At 38.2% G+C, this 18,866-nt stretch overlaps 1 protein-coding gene across 1 annotated transcript in view; it reads left to right on the top strand.

Moving 5' to 3' along the window:
* The window catches only part of CCDC39 (coiled-coil domain 39 molecular ruler complex subunit), a 76,151-nt gene that overhangs the window by 47,977 nt on the left and 9,308 nt on the right, over window positions 1-18,866 (top strand). Inside the window, exons 14-16 of the mRNA XM_002814333.4 lie at window positions 6,107-6,230; window positions 17,730-17,889; window positions 18,334-18,440. Coding sequence (XP_002814379.2) covers window positions 6,107-6,230; window positions 17,730-17,889; window positions 18,334-18,440 — 391 coding nt within the window. The remainder of the gene's footprint in view (window positions 1-6,106; window positions 6,231-17,729; window positions 17,890-18,333; window positions 18,441-18,866) is intronic.

The raw sequence follows: 18,866 nt of genomic DNA, 5'->3' as shown, positions 1-18,866 counted from the left end.
CTGTGCCAGCAATCAGCGAGACTCCGTGGGCGTAGGACCCTCCGAGCCAGGTGCGGGATATAATCTGCTGGTGAGCCATTTTTTAAGCCCATTGGAAAAGCGCAGTATTAGGGTGGGAGTGACCCGATTTTCCAGGTGCTGTCTGTCACCCCTTTCTTTGACTAGGAAAGGGAACTCCCTGACCTTTTGCGCTTCCCGAGTGAGGCAATGCCTCGCCCTGCTTCGGCTCATGCACGGTGTGCTGCACCCACTATCTGGCACTCCCTAGTGAGATGAACCTGGTACCTCAGATGGAAATGCAGAAATCACCCATCTTCTGCGTCGCTCACGCTGGGAGCTGTAGACTGGAGCTGTTCCTATTCGGCCATCTTGGCTGCCACCCTGATTTGCATTTTTCTAAAGATCTATTGAGCTTTTTTTCTTATGCTTTTTGGCACATGCATGTCTCCCTTTGAAAAGTGTTCATGTCCTTTGCTCACTTTTTAATACGGTTGTATTTTTTCTTATAAATTTGTTTAAGTTCCTTATAGTTGTTGGATGTTAGACCTTTATCAGATGCAGAGTTTGCAAAAATTTTCTCCCATTTTCTAGGTTGTCTGTTTTCTCTGTTGATAGTTTACTTTGCCGTGCAGAAGTTCTTCAGTTTTAATTAGACCCCATTTATCACTTTTTGTTTTTGTTGTGATTGCTTTTGTCATCTTCATCATGAAATCTTTGCCCTTTCCTCTGTCCAGAATAATACTGCCTAGGTTGTCTTCTGGGTTTTTATAGTTTTGAGTATTACATTTAAATATTTAATCCATCTTGAGTTGATTTTTGTATGTGGTGTAAGAAAGGGGTCCAGTTTCAATATTCTGCATATGGCTAGCCAGTTATCCCAGCACCATGTATTGAATAGCGAGTCCATTCCCCATTGATAGTTTTTCTCAGTTTTGTTGAAGATGAGATGGTGGTAGGGATGCAGCCTGATTTCTGGGCTCTCCTGTTGCATTGGTCTGTAAGTCTGTTTTTGTACCAGTACCATGCTGTTTTGGTTACTGTAGCCCTGTAGTGTACTTTGAAGTTGGGTAACGTGATGCCTCAAGCTTTGTTATTTTTGTTTAGGACCGCCTTGGTACTCAGACTCTTTTTTGGTTCCATATGAATTTTAAAATAGTTTTTTTCTAGTTCTATAAAAATGTCATTGGTAGTTTGACAGAAATAGCATTGAATCTGTAAATTGCTTTGGGCAGTATGGCCATTTTAACATTGATTCTTCCTATCCATGAGAAATCAGTTTTCTGCTGATTTCCTTGAGCAGTGTTTTGTAATTCTCATTGTAGAGATCTTTCACCTCCCTGGTTAGCTGTATTCCTAGGTATTTTATTCTTTTTGTGTTAATTGTGTAATGGGATTGTGTTCCTGATTTGGCTATTGGCTTGGCTGTTATTGGTATATAGGAATGCTAGTAATTTTTATATGTTGATTTTGTATCCTGAAACTTTGCTGAAGTTGTCCATCAGCTGAAGCAGGTTTTGGGCTGAGACTATGGGGTTTTCTAGATATAGAATCATATCATCTGCAAACAAGGATAGTTTGACTTCCTCTCTTCCTATTTAGATGCTCTTTATTTCATTCTCTTGCCTACTGCTTTGTCCAGGACTTCCAATACTATTGTTGACTAAGAGTGATGAGAGAGGGCATCCTTGTCTTATGTTGGTTTTCAAGAGGAATGCTTCCAGCTTTTCCCCATTTACTATCATGTTGGCTGTGGGTTTGTCATAGATGGCTGTTATTATTTTGAGGTATGTTCCTTCAACACCTAATTTATTGAGAATTTTTAACATGAAGAGGTGTTGACTTTTATCAAAAGCCTTTTATAGATCTATTAAGATAATCATGTTATTTTTGTCTTTAGTTCTGTTTATGTGATGAATCAAATTTATTGATTTGTGTATGTTGAACCACTGACAGCTTGCACCATGCACCTTGAAAAGCTGCAGGTACTCAATATCAGCCCGTGAAGGCAGCCACAGGGGCTGTACCCTAAAAAGCCACAGGGGCAGAGCTACCCAAGGCCTTGGGAGCCCACCCCATGTATCAGTGTGCCCTGGATATGAGACATGGAGTCAAAGGAGATTATTCTGGAGCTTTAAGGAGTGCCCTGCCAGGTTTTGGACTTGCATGGGGCCTGTGGCCCCTCTGTTTTAGCCAACTTCTCCAATTTGGAACAGGAACATTTATCCAATGCCTGTGCCCCCATTGTATCTTGGAAGCAACTCGTTTTTTATTTTACAGGCTCATAGGCAGAAGGGACTTGCTTTGTCTCAGATGAGACTTAGGAATTGGACTTTTGAGTTAATGCTGGAGTGACCTAAGACTTTGGGGGATTATTGGGAAAGTACGATTGGTTTTGAAATGTGAGGACATGAGATTTGGGAGGCACTGGGGCAGATTATGGTTTGGCTCTGTGTCCCCACCCAAGTCTCATCTACAATTGTAATCCTGTGTTGAGGGAGGGACCTGGTGGGAAGTAATGGATATTGGTGGTGGTTTCCCCAATGCTGTTCTCATGAGTGAGTGAGTTATCATGAGATCTGATGGTTTAAAAATATTTGGAAGTTTCCCTCTCTTGCTTTCTCCTGCTGCCTTGTAAAGAAGATGTTGCTTCCCCCTTGCCTTCCGTCATGACTGATGATTATATGTTTCCTGAGGCCTCCTCAGACATGTGGAACTGTGAGTCAATTAAATCTCTTTTGTTGCAAATTATCCAGTCTCAGGTAGTATCTTTATAGCAGTTTGAAAATGGACTAATACAATGGTTATTCCTTTAACTGTGGTGTAGACTGAGTACAGTCAACAGATTTCTTTTCTGGAGGTTTTCACTGGGCCAAGGCTTTGTGTGGGGTCTTTATTTGTAGCTGACTTCTTATCTTTGGTTTCACAGGGGGATCTGTTAGGAAGTTATTTTTGGTGTTGAAGCTTTGGGGTGTGATCCAGTAGGTGGTGCTTACGTGTAGTGATCAGTAGGTAGGTTCTTGCTTGGCTGTGTGGCTCCTCTATATTTCCTCACATTCATGCTCTTTCTCAATGCTCTGTAAGTGTGGGCTCCTCTCTCACCTGAGTGCTGGCTGTAGATCATGGCTTGGTGCTACTGGGCTGCCCACCACAGCTCTGGGGTGATCTCAGGGTTTATGTTTCTTTCCCAACTTGGAGGCAGCAGAATAAGGTACCTTAGTAGTGGTTGTGGCTGAGGGTCTTTTGTCCCCTGATGGCTTCATCCCAGAGAGGTGCAGGTCAGCAATCACTGAGTGCAATAAACCCAGGATGAGGTAGTCTGCGCTATGGGCCCAAGCTGGGGACACCCTGCCTGGTGATGAGCAGTGGGGGTTTATGTGATCCATGGGAGATGGACTGGCTTCCTCTCCTTGGGTGGACTGCAGCTTGTTGCAAATATGGATGAGGCACTTAGGGTCTTTGCTCCTTGGTTAATCCGAGGATAGCTGGGGTAGTACCACTGCAGAGCCAGTGGCAGAAGCTTTTGGTTGCCCCTGGCAGCTCTACCTCTGAGAAACATTTAGCTGCTGTTACTGGTAGTGTTCAGCTGGTGGGGTGGGGTGGGATGGCTGTACTGCTGGTGTGAGCCTGTGGCTTGTTGGGGAGCAAGGAGTTAAGGGAGTCAGGAGAAGAGAGTGGTGTCTTCTCTGCATGGTGACTGTAGTGTGCTGTAAGCTCAGGCATAGTCCTCAGGGCTTTTTTCCCCCAAATCAAGGGCAGCAGGGACAGAACTGCTGCTGTGGTCATGGCAGAGAGGCTATCATTTGCCTCTGGGGGCCTCTCCAGGAAACTCCAGGCCACTACCAGTGGGTATGCTCAGCCATGGGTGGAGCAACTGTTCTGTGGTCACGGGCTGGGGCCCCTGCCTGGTGAAGAGTCAGGGAATAGGGGTTCCCAGGGAAGAGGGGCTGAACTCCTTTCTGTATGGTCTCTTTTAATTATTTCATTCAAGTCTTTCTTCAGGTCAGGAGAATATTTTTCTATTTAACTTTTTTCTTACCATCATACTTTCCTCTGTTTTCCCCATTTGTTCCTCATTTTTAGTAGATGTTGGCCCTTTTAAGTCTGTCCTCCAGGTTTCTTTTTTTTTACTTGTATTTTACTTTCTCAGATATTTTTTCTCTCTCTCTCCCTATTCCCCTCTCCTCTGCCTAATCTCCCCCCTTGTATCTCTCTCCAGATTGCTCATTAAATCTTTATTCTTCACTGCTCTTACACTGAAAAAGAAAACTTATTTGCAAGCACTGTTATTCTTTCATTAGTCCTTTATTTTCATAGCAGCCCATCTCGTTTTATGGGTGTTTTTGGAATCAATATCCTCTTCTGAGGGTACTAATTAGAAGACTAAACATTGTCTTCTATGCATTATGTGTCAGGTCTGTTCGTCATTCATTTTGTTCATTTTTGCCATTTGCTTTCCATAAATGTTTAATGGTCCTTTGTTTTCTGTTAATATTTATTAATAAATGCTTATTATTCAGTGGATATCGGTAGCTAACTGGTAAGGGTTTCCTCTGCAATTAAGTAGATCTCTGGTTTTCTCCAACAGATTGCTTCTCTAAATGGGAGGGCTGATTATAGGCTCTGAGCTAGTTTGTCCTGGTAAGAGTGTAATAGCTATCAAGCAGGGTTAGGATTTCATGGTTACAAAAAGTTAGGAGGTGTTTATTTTGAGTGATGAAGACTTTATCTCATTCCTAAGTAGAACTGCCTTTCTTTTTCATTTACTTCCACTGTTGGGGGAAGCCTAGAATTACTTTATGTTTTTACCTCTTCTCTAGCTTCAACATACATGCTAGGAACTGTGGTAATTTTTTGGTTATCATTGGAGCAGAAAGCATTCCTGACATTTCTGTATGCTTAGGGGTTGAGGGGAATGGCACAGAGGTGTTGATTATAGCCTCACAGATCACTCTTGTTCTTTTTCTTATTTCTGAGTTTGGATTTTTTTCAGACTTCTTTGGTGGAAAATGGCTCCTGCTTCTGCAGTGGTCTTCCATGTGTGTATCTATTTTTTTTTTTCTGTTAATCTTACCCCATCTATTTTCCATGAATTCATGAAAAATTATTGTACCTTTCTGGTTCTCAGAACAGCTATGTTGCTGTTTTTTTTTAATCTTTTTTTATTTTAGAAAGGAAGAGTAATATACTGTGCTTGGTCCACAATCTTGAAGTCCAGCAAGTTTTTATGATCACATAAAGGATGAGTAAATATTTCCTGAGGAAATGAGTGATAATTAAAAATAAGAAAAACTGTTAACTTCTGACACTAAATATATTTTACCATGAGTTTTCTCTAGCAGTAGAAAAACTGGTAGGTCGAGGATTTCTTTTTCACCATTGTTAGATAGCTTACTTTCATGAGTTTATAGCAAGCAGTTGAGTCACTCTCCATATTGCCATGCATATATTAAGATTACTAGTATTAAGTTCTAAAAAATAGCTCATAAAATACAAATTTACTGAAATAAAAGGAGAAAGTAACCAATAGATTTAAGAATCTGAATCTGAATTCTGGAAGACAATTCTCAACCGCCCTCTTTAGACTATCTTTTTAAAGAAGTTTGAATAGCAAACAGCCTCAGAAACTAGAGGTAGTATCTCCTTCTGGAGCAAAAATTAGGCATGTTTGCTTATTTCCCACTATAAAATATTTGGGTTACCTAGGCTTGAGATTCCTCAGCTGTGATGCAAATCTACTGTGTGCAGCATCCACTTGAGCCCCTTCTTGCCCCCATGGGATGTAAGGAGCAACGGGAACCGATCAAACAGGAATCTTATGCTACTTGCTGTGTCATGAGAAATAAAGTCCGTTGTCTCTGAAACAGGAATTGTGTCTTCTGCCAGCAAAAGACACAATGAAACTGTGGCAGGCTAACTTGTCAGCTTTCAAGTAGGGTAAATATCAGATCCTTCACACTGAATTATTAAATTAAAACGTGAGAACAAATTTAACCTGTTTGAGTTTAGTAGTAACACAAATCCAAATGTCTTCAGTAAGAACACCTGATAGTCCTTTAAAAATTCTAAAGTATGTTATTCGTTTCTCAGTGTTTCTTTTTCTTATTAGCACTGAGTTTCATGAGCGGCTAAGTAAAATTGAGAAGCTGAAGAATAGATATGAAATTCTGACTGTTGTTATGCTGCCTCCTGAAGGAGAAGAGGAGAAAACACAGGCCTATTATGTAATAAAGGTAATTTTAATTGATTCACAGTTGTGATGGTATGAAGTTTTCTTTGTTAACTCATTCATCGTAATCCTCTGAATTAAAAAAAAAAAATTGCAACTTTCCCTCCATGAAATCTAGCAACTATTTCACTTAATTAGGGCCACTATTACACTTAACAATGGCCAAAACATTCATTCCTAAATGGAGATACTGAAAGCACTATTCATTCTATATACCTCTAGTCCGTGAGGTCAAGCACTGCCCTCTGATTCCCAAAATTTACTGTGAACTTGCTATAGAAGTCTTCTTCTTTTGAGTTCAGGTCATTCTACTTGACCATTCTTTGACACTTTTTTCTTTTTGCTATTATTTGCAGCATGTCATTTCCCCTAGTCAAGATTCGTAATCTTTTTCTTTAAGACCTATTATCACTCTAAGTTTCTTTGGTATGCATGTGACAACCTGTTCAACATTTGAGGCTTAACGCTTTCGTTTACTTCACTATAGCCACCCACTCTTATGCCACACCCTGGCTGGACCTTAGCATTTCTTGGAGCTACACCACCTCTGAATTTTAAACTCCAGTTTACCATTATAGTCCTGGTATGGCAGCTGTTCAGAGAGGAAGAGGGCTGCTTCTCTGCCCATATATCCCTATAATGATATTATAGGGAGACAGACCAGGTGAATCTGTTTTTTTCTGATGTTTGACAGTTGTCTGTCATCCCATGGTTATCTTTAACCCATAAGGGGAAATTCATTAAGTGATGTGGAATTGAATGCTATTCTCATTCTAAGCACTGCTATATTCATCTTTCCCACACAGAAAATACCCTGAACAGGAGTAATTTCCTTTACAGAAAGGTCTAGGAAATTACTCAAAATGCTTCAAACAAGGGATGGAACTTGGAACTTTGACTCATTTCCCTGTACCATACATGAATAAGGGTGAGATGATCTTCCAGTTCACACCTTCAGAGAAGGGCTCTTGTGGATGCTCTCTCCCTGTGACTTCTACCAACTTAATTGGCCAAATTTTCTCCTGTAGCTCTTCTTCAAATCTGCCCCTAACAAATACAGCAAGTATGGTATGCCTGTCACTTTGCTTGAAATTCTGCCTTCCCTATGAGAAATCAGTCCCAGCTCTCAAAAGTTTTCTTATAACTTGTCAGTCTGTAATACCTCAGGCTTCTGCCCAAACAGGACTTTTCTCCTCTCAGGTTTTAAAAATTCCCGAAGGATAAAGGGTAGGCTCTAATTTTTTAGGTGTTGGGAAATAGGGAGATGTTGCAATTCCAATTAAGTTTCTCTAACAAGTGGTGTGATGGGTTACCTAAAAGTACTGGTGTTAAGTGTGCCTTCGTCCATATCCTACCACTGCTTAGGTAGGTAACCAGGAATAAGTTACTTAACCATGTGAGGCATAAGTTTCCTCATTGGAAACTCATTTGGAAAATGAAGAGGGTAATATTGTTACTTTTATTGGGAGAAAAGAGAAAATACATGTAAAGCCCTTGGGACGGTGTCTGGCACAAAATGAGTCCTCAGTAAATGTTAGTTATTATTATTACTGTGATGATGCTGATTAACCTAACTCACAGGAACACAGGCAAGTTTTATATGAAGAAAGAATATTCCTTCTGTTTACAGTGAAAGTGCTGGATAAATATGAGAATAATGATTATGTTAAATGAATTGAGGCTATCAGTTACTTTCTCAATGTCCTGATGCCATATTTCCTATCTTCCATCTTCTCTGGGATCCACAGCTTGCCACGCAGTTATTCACTTTTTTTTTTTTCTTGGTTATATAGCATGTTTACGCTTTTTACTGATAACACTTCACAAGTCTTAGATGTGTAAAAATGAAACTTAAATAATAACTAAACTCAGTCTAGCTTATATCAGGAAAAATTACAGCCTGAAAAATAGAGAAAAGCAAACCATGGGTGCAATGATGCCAGTGCATCGTGATACCAAAGTGTTGGCATTTTCTAGTGGGCCCTCCAAGGTATTATATAGGAGTGCACACCTTCAACTCTCTATTAACTAACTTATTTTACAACTCTGTAGGTATAGATGATAATTTGCAGACAACTGATAGTAAGACAAGTGATTCTTGCTGGTAACAATGTAAATTTTGGCCAGTAGAAATACAACTCTGCTCTGTAGAAAAGATAACCCAAGCATTGAAGTTTATTACACTAAAATATATTAATATGCTTTGCATCTACCAGCAAATTCATTTCAGCATTTCTGATTCGACATGTCTGTAATATAAAATCTGTTTTCATATTCTTCTTTGAAATAGTCTAAATATCTTACTGGCTCTTCATTAACAAGTTGAATAAAACCTTTAATAAATGTTCATTTCATATTTGTATAAGAATTTTTAACTAACTATTTGAAAATAGTACCTTGGCATTTTCACTGCTGGGAAAAACCTTGCCAATTAGAAGTTAAGTTTTGTTTTTTCAATGTAAGTCTGTTTTTCAATGTAGTGGATTCTGTTTGTTGATGTAGTAGATTTAGGATTTAAATTTAGTCAATTCAAAATTTTTTCCCTTCCCTTATTCTTCTTATGTTATCTACAAAGGGATCTCTCCTGATGGATACATATATTATGTTTATGGCTGTGGGTAACAGGAATTTGATTACAATGCTAACCGCTGTTGTGTTTTCTGAATGTTGTGGATGAGGCCTCAGTAAACTATGCACTCCAGCCAAATGCTGCCCACCACTTGTTTTGTAAATAAGTACTGAAAGACAAAAGACATACACTTATTCATTTATATATTGTTTATGGCTGCTTACATGCTACAATGACAGAATGAAGTAGTTTTGACAGACTAAATGGCCCATAAAGTCTAATTACTATTTGGCCCTTTACAGACAAAGCTTGTTGACCCTTTTTATTAGTTTCTTAGGGCTGCTGTAACAAAATGCAATAAACTAGATGGTTTAAACAACAGAAATACATGTCTCAGGCCGGGCTCAGTAGCTCAAGCCTGTAATCCCAGAACTCTGGGAGGCCGAGGCGGGCGGATCACAATGTCAGGAGATCGAGACCATCCTGGCTAACACGGTGAAAGCCCGTCTCTAGTAAAAATACAAAAAATTAGCCGGGTGTGGTGGTGGGTGCCTGTAGTCCCAGCTACTCAGGAGGCTGAGGCAGGAGAATGGTGTGAACCCGGGAGGCGGAGCTTGCAGTGAGCCAAGATCGCACCACTGCACTCCAGCCTGGGCGACAGAGTGAGACTCCATCTCAAAAAAAGAAAAAAAAAAAAGGAAATGTATATCTCATACATCTGGAGTCTAGAAGTCCAAGATGAAGGTGTTGATAGGGTTGGTTTCTTCTGAAGGCTATGAAGAATAACCTGTTCTATGCCTCTCTCCTAACTTCTGGTGGTCTGCTGACAATCTTTGGTGTTCCTTAGTTTGTAAATGCATCACCCTGAAATCTGCCTTCATCTTTACATGGTGTTCCTTCCTGTGTCTCTTCATATAGTTTTCCCTCTGTCCAAATTTCCCATTTTAATAAGGACACCAGTTATATCAGATTAGGACCAACCTAATGACCTCAATTTAACTTGACTATATCTGCAAAGACCCTATTTCCAAATAAGGTCACCTTCTGGGGTACCACAGGTTGGGACATCAACATATCTTCTTATAAGGGACACAGCTCAACCCATAGCTCCTGTCTTTGGTCTTGTAGTAAGCTCCTGTCTTTGGTCTTTGTTCTATGGGACATACATGGCTTTTTCATCAACTCTAGTACCTTATAATATCTAACCCTTAAAGGCCAAACTGAAAAATATAATTAGTAACCAATGAAGGACTAGTATTTTTCAAATCTCATTTCCAAGTTCCTCTTAGTCTTTATAAGGAAACAGTCTAGTTCTGACTGCAATTTAATGAAACTGTCCAATTAAGTTACTTGAAAATGTTGGACAGACTTTTGAGAGATATATCATCTCTGATTTAGAAGTGAATGGAATCAGAATTTTAGAACTTCAAGCTATACATGGAATTATATCAGGAATTTGCATAAAATGAACAAATTCAACTCCTTCATTTGAAAAATGAAGAAACTGACCCAGTAGTCCACAACTAAAATCTGTTTGGCTCATCCCAGCTCGTTCTTCCACTATACTATTATATTTCAAATGAAATGGGGTTACCAATTTGAGACTCAAAGGAATTAGATATAATTTCTATAATTTTTTTTGCTAAACTTTTAAAATTATGTAATACTTATCACAAAATATGTGTAACTAATGTTCTGAAGCACAATAAAACAAATGCCAGTGAAAATGTTAAGAATGGAAATGTTACTAATAAAACTTATCTTTACAATTCCCCCTGCCCTGCTGCAGGCTGCTGTGAAAGTGACACATAAGCAGACTGCACTCCCCACAGCTTCCTACCCATGTAAATCACCTGAGAGGAACCACAACCTCTCTGGCCATGGGCCCATAGCATTTTCACTGCTGGGAAAAACCTTGCCAATGAGAAGTTAATTTTTGTTTTTTCAATATAAGTCTGTTTTTCAATGTAATGGATTCTGTTTCTTGATTTAGGATTTTGCCATTTTGAGAATTTAATGCTGGGCTGTGCCTTGAAACACTACTGCAGCTACCACCTGTCCAAGGTGGGAGAGGGGTGACCAAGCACTCCAGTGCACCCCTAAGACAATTCCCACAACCTTGCTACTGGCTGTTGTGAGACGGAGGTGTGAGAAGACTGCACTCCTCACAACTTCTTACCCACCTGAGCACCTCACCTGAGAGGAACCCTGCACTCTCTGGTTGCAAGGCCACAGCCAGCACCATTTGGAGAGTTTAATGCTACACCGTGCCCCACATTTGGGCCAAGTGCAGGCTGACATTGCCGCAGCTGTCTCCGATCCAAGGAGGGAGAAAAGAGACCAGGCACTCCCATGTACTCTGGTGACGATTCCTGCTGTCCCACTATGGCTGCTGTGGGACTTCCTACAGCTTCTTACCCATGCTGTTCCACCCGAGAAAGGTTGCACCCTCCCTGGTGGCAGGCATGCAGCACAGCCACCACAGCCCATACCTGAGTATTCTGCCAGTGTCCTGGGAACCACCCCACCTTTGACTGTCACAGCCAGAACCTCCTTAAAGGTACTACCAAGGGGCCTGAGGACTAGTCTGCTAGCCCAAACCCATCCCCCAAGTACTCAAGTATGCCATCCAGGGGCCCAGATATTTACCAACCCAGTGCATCACTGTTGGCACATGATCAGTCCTGCTAGAGCCTGAAGTTGGGGCAACTCAACCTACCAATACCAACACAGCTGACACCCACTCACATGCACTACCAACAGGCCAGAGGACCAGCATGTCCAACCCATTGCAGCTACCAGCAACACCAGTATGGACCTTCTGGGTTCCAGTGAGTTGCTTTACCACCACCGCTACTGCCATTACCTGCATCACACCAGCTGCCCAGGGGCCTGAAAACCTGCCTACATGTCGGGCCCACCATTTCCACTACCAACATCTGAGCAAGCTACTCAGAGGCCCAAGAATCAGCCTTCCAGGACCCATTAACACCAGTGACAGTATAAGCTACTCTCTGGCCTAAGAATAGATACAGTCAGCCCACCACTGCCACCAATGGGGCCCAAAGACAGGCTTACCTGGCATCCTAGACCCCCGCAAAACTTCACCAAAGCTCACCTAATAACCATACCTTAAGTCACTGAGGAAATCACAGATACCACTGACCCTGTGTACTGCCTAAGAAATCATACAAAGACCACACTACCACAGGCACCCCACATCAAAGCACCAACTACATATGTACTTCTTCAGGAGAAAATCCTCTCCTAGGAAAGCAATTTCAAAAAATTAGCAGAAGCAACTGTTACATGAGATATGCATCTATCAATGGAAGGACACAGGTACCATGAAAAAGCAAGGAAATGTGACCCACCATATGACAACTGTTCAGCAATAGATCCCACTCAAAAAGAAATCCTTGAAATGCCAGATGAAAAATTCAAAATATTGATAGAAGTTCAATTAGATGCAAGGGAAATCTGAAAACCAATACAAAGAAATCAGAAATCAATTCAGGGTATGAGCAAAAAATTCACCAAGGACTAAAAAAAAAAAAAAAAAAAGAACTCAAAAATAGACTACACAAGCGAAAGAAAAAGTCAATAATAGACTAGACAAGCAACAGAGAGAATCTCAGACCTTGAAGACAGGTCTTTTAAAATAATCCAGTCAGACAAATTAAAAAAAAAAGAATAAAAAAGAATGAACAAGGCCTTCAAGATGTTTGGAACTAGTAAAGTGACTGAACTTACAAATTATCAGTTATGCCTGAGGGGTAAGAGAAAGAAATAAGTTTAGAAAGCCCATTTAAGGAAATAATTGATGAAAACATCTCAAGTCTAGTAAGAGAGTTAGACATCCAGACACAAGAGGCCCAGCAATCCCCAGGAAAATACATTTCAAAACAATACCTCATCATGGTGTATTGTAATCAGAATGTCTAAAGTCAAGGTGTAACTGCAAGAGAAAAGTTAAAATTAGCAAGAGAAAAGCATCTAGTCACCTATAAAGGAAACCCCATCAGAGTAACAGCAGACTTCTCAGCAGAAATCTTACAGGACAGAAAAGAATGGGACAGAATTTTCAAAGCACTAAAAGGAAAACAAAAACAAAAACAGAACAAAATAAAACAAAAAAACACCTGTCAGCCCCCAATTTTATATCCAGCAAGAATAAGCTTCATAAAGGAAGAAGAAATACCCAGCAAAGCAAACACTAAGGGAATTCTTCACCACTAGACTGGTCCTCTAAGAAATGCTCAAAGGAGTTTTAAAATGGAAACAAAATGTCAGTATTCACCATCATGAAAACACACAAAAGTATAGGACTCAAAGGTCTTATAAAACAAACACACAAAAGAGGAAGAGAAAGGAATCACTGGCAACATAACAGAATTCTATCAAAACAGATGACCACACAGAGAAAAAAAAGAAATAATTTATAAACCAACTAGGTAACAATTGAAAATATGACAGGAACAAAATCATACATATCAATATAAGTTTGAATGTAAATGGATCAAATGACCCAATTAAAACATATAGATGGTGGAATGGATAAAAACTGTGATCCAACAATATGCTGCTTATATGAAACTCACCTTATTGGTAAAGACATATATACTGAAAGTAAAGGGGTAGAAAAAGACATTCCATGGAAACCAAAAGCAAGTAGGAGTAGCTTTACTTATATTAGATAAAAGAGATATTAAATCAAAACAGTAAAAGAAGACAAAGAAGGTTATTATACAATGATAAAGGGATTACTTCGCAAAAGGATATAACAATCCTAAATATATATGCACAACACTGCAGCACCTAGATTCATAAAACAAGCATTACCAGACTGAAATAAAGAAACAGACAGCAAGACAATAATGGTGGGTCAACACCCCACTGACAGCACTAGGCAGATTATCAAGACAGAAAATCAACAAAGAAACATTGGACTTAAATCGGGCTTTAGACCAAATGCACGTTAACAGACATCTACAGAACATTCTACCCAACGACTGCATAATATACCTTCTTTTCATAAGCACGTGGAACATCTTCAAGACAAACCATATATTAGGCCGGAAAACAAGTCTCAAAAAAATTAAAAAAAAAATCTTCTCAGACCACACTGGAGTGAAAAACCGGGAATCAATGCTCAGAAAGCTTTGGGCACTTTACAGATATATGGAAATTAAACAATATGCTCCTAAATGATCACTGGGTTAACAAAGAGATCAGGATGGAAATTGAAAAAAATTTTGAAGTGAATGAAAATGGATACACAACATACCAAAACCTGTGGGATAGAGCAAAAGGAATGCTAAGGGGGATGTTTATAGCATTAAATGCATATATCAAAAATGTAGAAAGGTCATCAATTAACAACCTAACACTGCACCTCAAGGAATTAGCAAAATACGAAAAAAAAAAAAACACCAAAGTTAGCAGAACAAAAGCAATAACAGATCAGAGCAAAACTAAATGAAATAGAGACAAAAAAATTTACAAATGATCAACGAAATTAAAGTTTGTTCCTCAAATGACAAACAAAATTGATAAACTGCTAGCTAATCAAGAACAGAGATCCAAGCAAACAAAATCAGAAAACAAAAAGGAGACGTTACAACCGAACTACAGAAATATGAAAGATCATCAGGGACTATACTAACTTATAAATTATAAAACCTAGAGGAAATGGATTCCTGGAAACAGATAAATTTCTGGAAACATATAATACAACCTCCCAAGGTTGAACCAGGAAGAAACAAAAATCCTGAATAAACCAATAATATAAATAGCAAGAATGAATCCATAATAATAATAAAAAAAAATCTCCAAACAACAAAAAAAAAGGCCCAGGGTAAGATGTAGTAACAGCTAAATTCTACCAAGCATACAAAGAAGAACTAATACAAATTCTCCTGAAACTGTTCCAAAATATTGGGGAGGAGGGAATTCTCCCTAACTCATTCTATAAGGCCAGTATCACACTGATACCAAAACCAGACAAGGACACAACACAAAAAAGAAAATGCTAGATCAATATTCCTGATGAACATAGACCACAGACACAAAAATCTCCAGCAAAATACTAGCAAACTGAGTCCAACAGCACATCAGAAAGATAATACACCATGATGAAGGGGGTTTTATCCAGGGATGAAAGAATGGTTTAGTATATGCAACTTAATAAATATGATACATCACATAAACAAAATTAAAGACAAAAATCATATAATCATCTCAATAGATGCAGATAAAGCAATGTGATAAAATTCAGCATTCCTTCATGACAAAACCCTACATAAACCAAGGCATAGAAGGAACATACCTCAAAATAATAGATGCCATCTATGACAAACCCACAGCCAACATCATACCGAATGGGGGAAGAGCTGAAGGCATTTCCCCTGAGAATTAGAACAAGACAAGGATGCCCACTTTCACCACTCCTATTCAAGATAGTACTGGAAGTCCTAACCACAGCAGTCAGGCAAGAGAAATAAATAAAAGTCTTTCAAATAGGAAAAGAGGAAGTTAAATTATCTGTGTTCACATGATATGATCTTACATCTAGAAAGCCCTAAGAACTCCACCAAAAAAATCTTAGATTGGATAAATGAATTCAGCAGTTTCAGGATACAAAATCAACGTACAAAAATCAGTAGCACTTCTATACACTAATAATGGTATAGCTGAGAACCAAATGAAGAAGGTAATTCCATTTATAATAGATACAAAAACAGTACCTAGAAATGTATTTAACCAAGGAGGTAAAAGATCTCTATAAGGAAAACTACAAAACACTGATGAAAGAAATTATAGATGACACAAAGGTAAAAACATTATATTCTCATGGATTGGAAGAATTAATATTGGTAAAATGACCATGGGGCCCAAAGGAATCTACAGATTCAATGCAACCCCTATCAAAATACCAATTTCATTTTTCACAGAATTAGAACAATCCTAAAATTCACATGCAACACAAAAACCCAAATAATCAAAGTAATCCTGAGCAAAAAGAACAAAGCTGGAGGGATTACATCATCTGACTTCAAATTATACCACAAGGCTATAGTAACCAAAACATCAATGGTACTGGTATAAAATGAGACACAAAGATCAATGGAACAGAAAAGAGAACCCAGAAATAGACCCACATACAGCTAACTGATCTTGGACAAAACTGACAAGAACATACACTGGGGAAAGTATGCTTATTACCTGTGACAAAAAAATCTGTACACCAAACCTCCACGACACACAATTTACCCATGTAACAATCCTGCACATGTAGCCCTTGAACCTAAAAGTTGGAAGAAAAAAAAGTGGGCTAAGGACATGAATAAACATTTTTCAAAAGAAGACAAACAAATGGCCAACAAGCATATGAAAAAATGCTCATCATCACTAATCATTAGAGAAATGTAAATTAAAGCCAACAATCAGAATGGCCATTAGAAAGACAGAAAACAAGAGATGTTGGTGTGGATATGGAGAAAAATGAATGGTTATACATTGTTGGTGTGAATGTAAATTAACACAACCTCTATGGAAAACAGAATGAAGATTTCTCAGATAACTAAAAATAGAACTACCTTTTGATCCAGCAGTCCTACTACCTGGTATCTACACAAAAGAATAGAAATCATTAAATCAAAAAGATACCTCTGCTCCTATGTTTATTGCAGCACTATTTAAAATAGCAAAGATGTGGATTCAACTGAAGTGTCCATTGATGGATGACTGGATCAAGAAAATGTGGTATATATGCACAATGAAATACTATCCAGACATAAAAAAGAATGAAATCCTGTCTTTTACAGCAACATGATATAACTGGAGGCCATTATCTTAAGAGAAACAACTCAGGCACAAAAAAACAAATACCATATGTTCTCACTTATATGTGGGAGCTAAATAACGTGTACACATGGAGGTAGAGTGTGGAGTGATAGACACGGAAGACTCAGAAGCATGGTGGAGGTATCAGAGGGACATGAATAATGAGAAATTACTTAATGGGTACAATGTACAGTATTCCAACGACGGGTAGTACACTAGTCACCACTACACAATATACCCATGTAACAAAATATACTTGTACTCCATAAATTTTTACAAATAAAAATAATCAGAAAAAACTTTATATTTCTAATTGACTACATTCAGGTTTAAATACATACATCTAAGAACTGAATAAATTAAAATGAAATTATTAGTGATTTTGACTAAAAATTTTCTTGCATATATATACACACATATATGTATATATATGCATACTATCTATGTCAACCTTTAGGACGTTCTTTGGAATTGTTTAGGTACAGCTCTAGAGAACCGCTTAGCCCAGTGACAGCATTACCCTGGTAGAAAGTCACTGAGTATGTCCACTTTTAGAGGAAATAATTTTGGTCTTTAGCAATTCATGGACTTCATCTTTTTCAGCCACATTTATTACAATGATCTTTTTTTTAAAAAATTATTTTTAAAATTGTGGCAAAATACATGCCATTTTACCTCTTTTACTCCTAAAGTTTGAAATAAAGTGTTCCTGAACCTCTTTCAGGTCAGAAACATTCTTCTGATTTAATATCTATTATCAAACCTCCCTCCCTTCCTTCCCAGTAATATTTATACTTGATTAACTCTTTGGCAATTTTTGTTGGAAATTTTTATATAAGCTTTGGTTAGTTACTACATTTCCATCACGGTTTTGAATTCTGTATCCTATGTGCCATATTTTGAAGGCCTGATAATTTGGGCTTTCACTGTAAATCAAGTGCAAGAAATAAATGCTTGGTGCTGTATGTAGGCCATGAGATAAACTGTTACTGTCACAAGTCAACTATTTTCTGCCCCAAAGACAGCCAATAGGCATTTCTTCCCACAGTAAATGCTTTTATTCAACCAGTTCTATTCTGTACTTCATAGGCTGCTCAAGAAAAAGAAGAACTTCAAAGGGAAGGTGACTGTTTGGATGCCAAGATCAACAAAGCTGAAAAAGAAATCTACGCTCTAGAAAATACCCTTCAAGTACTGAACAGCTGTAACAACAACTATAAGCAATCTTTTAAAAAAGTGACTCCATCTAGTATGTACGAGTTAAATTTTTTTTATACATATATACAGTGACGAGTGTATAGTTAAAAGGAACACCGTGAGACATGAGGAATAACAAAAGTATGCTATGTTAGATTGGGTCAGAAAAACTAATCCCTTTTCTTTCCTCCCCCCACGCCATTTTTTTGCTAAGTGGTTTTCTAGGGTGTTACTTCCATTATTAGTTCAGGATCTGTATGGCATATCACCTCTCTAGGGTAATTAATTCAAAAACTGAAAAAAAATGGCAGCATATTGCTGCTCTATGTTGACAAAACAAGAAATGGCTACTACATGCCCATAGTGTTTTTCTACAAGTGGATATAAAAAATTTAACCTTTAATAACAAAAATATTGGTGCAATTTACATAATACTTTAAAATTGATTTCTACATAATATGTTGAAATTTTAAACTAAAAATGTTCTACATTTCAGGTGATGAGTATGAGCTAAAAATTCAACTAGAAGAACAAAAAAGAGCTGTTGATGAAAAATACAGATACAAACAAAGACAAATCAGAGAACTTCAAGAAGACATCCAGGTAAATTTTACAGGCATTTTAGTAATACGCCTTCAATAAAAGTCAACTATCATTACTGCTACTTCTATTCTCTTGCTCTTCCACCAAGAAGACAGTTATTTAGAATCTCTTTTAGGGAAGTAGATAGTAAGAGATAACGGTCTCATTTAAAGGAGACAAAAACAAGTGCTCAGAGTCTTAGGTAAATTAGTTAAAATCCCAGCGGTAAGCCCTGACGATTACTTGTTATTAGTTGGTAGATCATGGTTATTATGATCTACCCATTAACCCTTTAATGAACTTTAATTTCTTAAAGATCACATTAAGATTGCTCCTTAAAACAAAATAGTATGAAAGAAAAAATAATAATCTAGTAGAAAGTAGTTACTAAGGCAAATCACTGAAAGATAAAAGAATGTGCCTTGTCTATTCACAATAGCAAAGACT

The sequence above is a fragment of the Pongo abelii genome, chromosome 2 (genome assembly GCF_028885655.2).
Source record: "Pongo abelii isolate AG06213 chromosome 2, NHGRI_mPonAbe1-v2.0_pri, whole genome shotgun sequence".
NCBI lineage: Eukaryota > Metazoa > Chordata > Mammalia > Primates > Hominidae > Pongo > Pongo abelii.
Note: the sequence above shows the minus strand (reverse complement) of the source record. Positions and strands in the feature narration are given on the sequence as shown.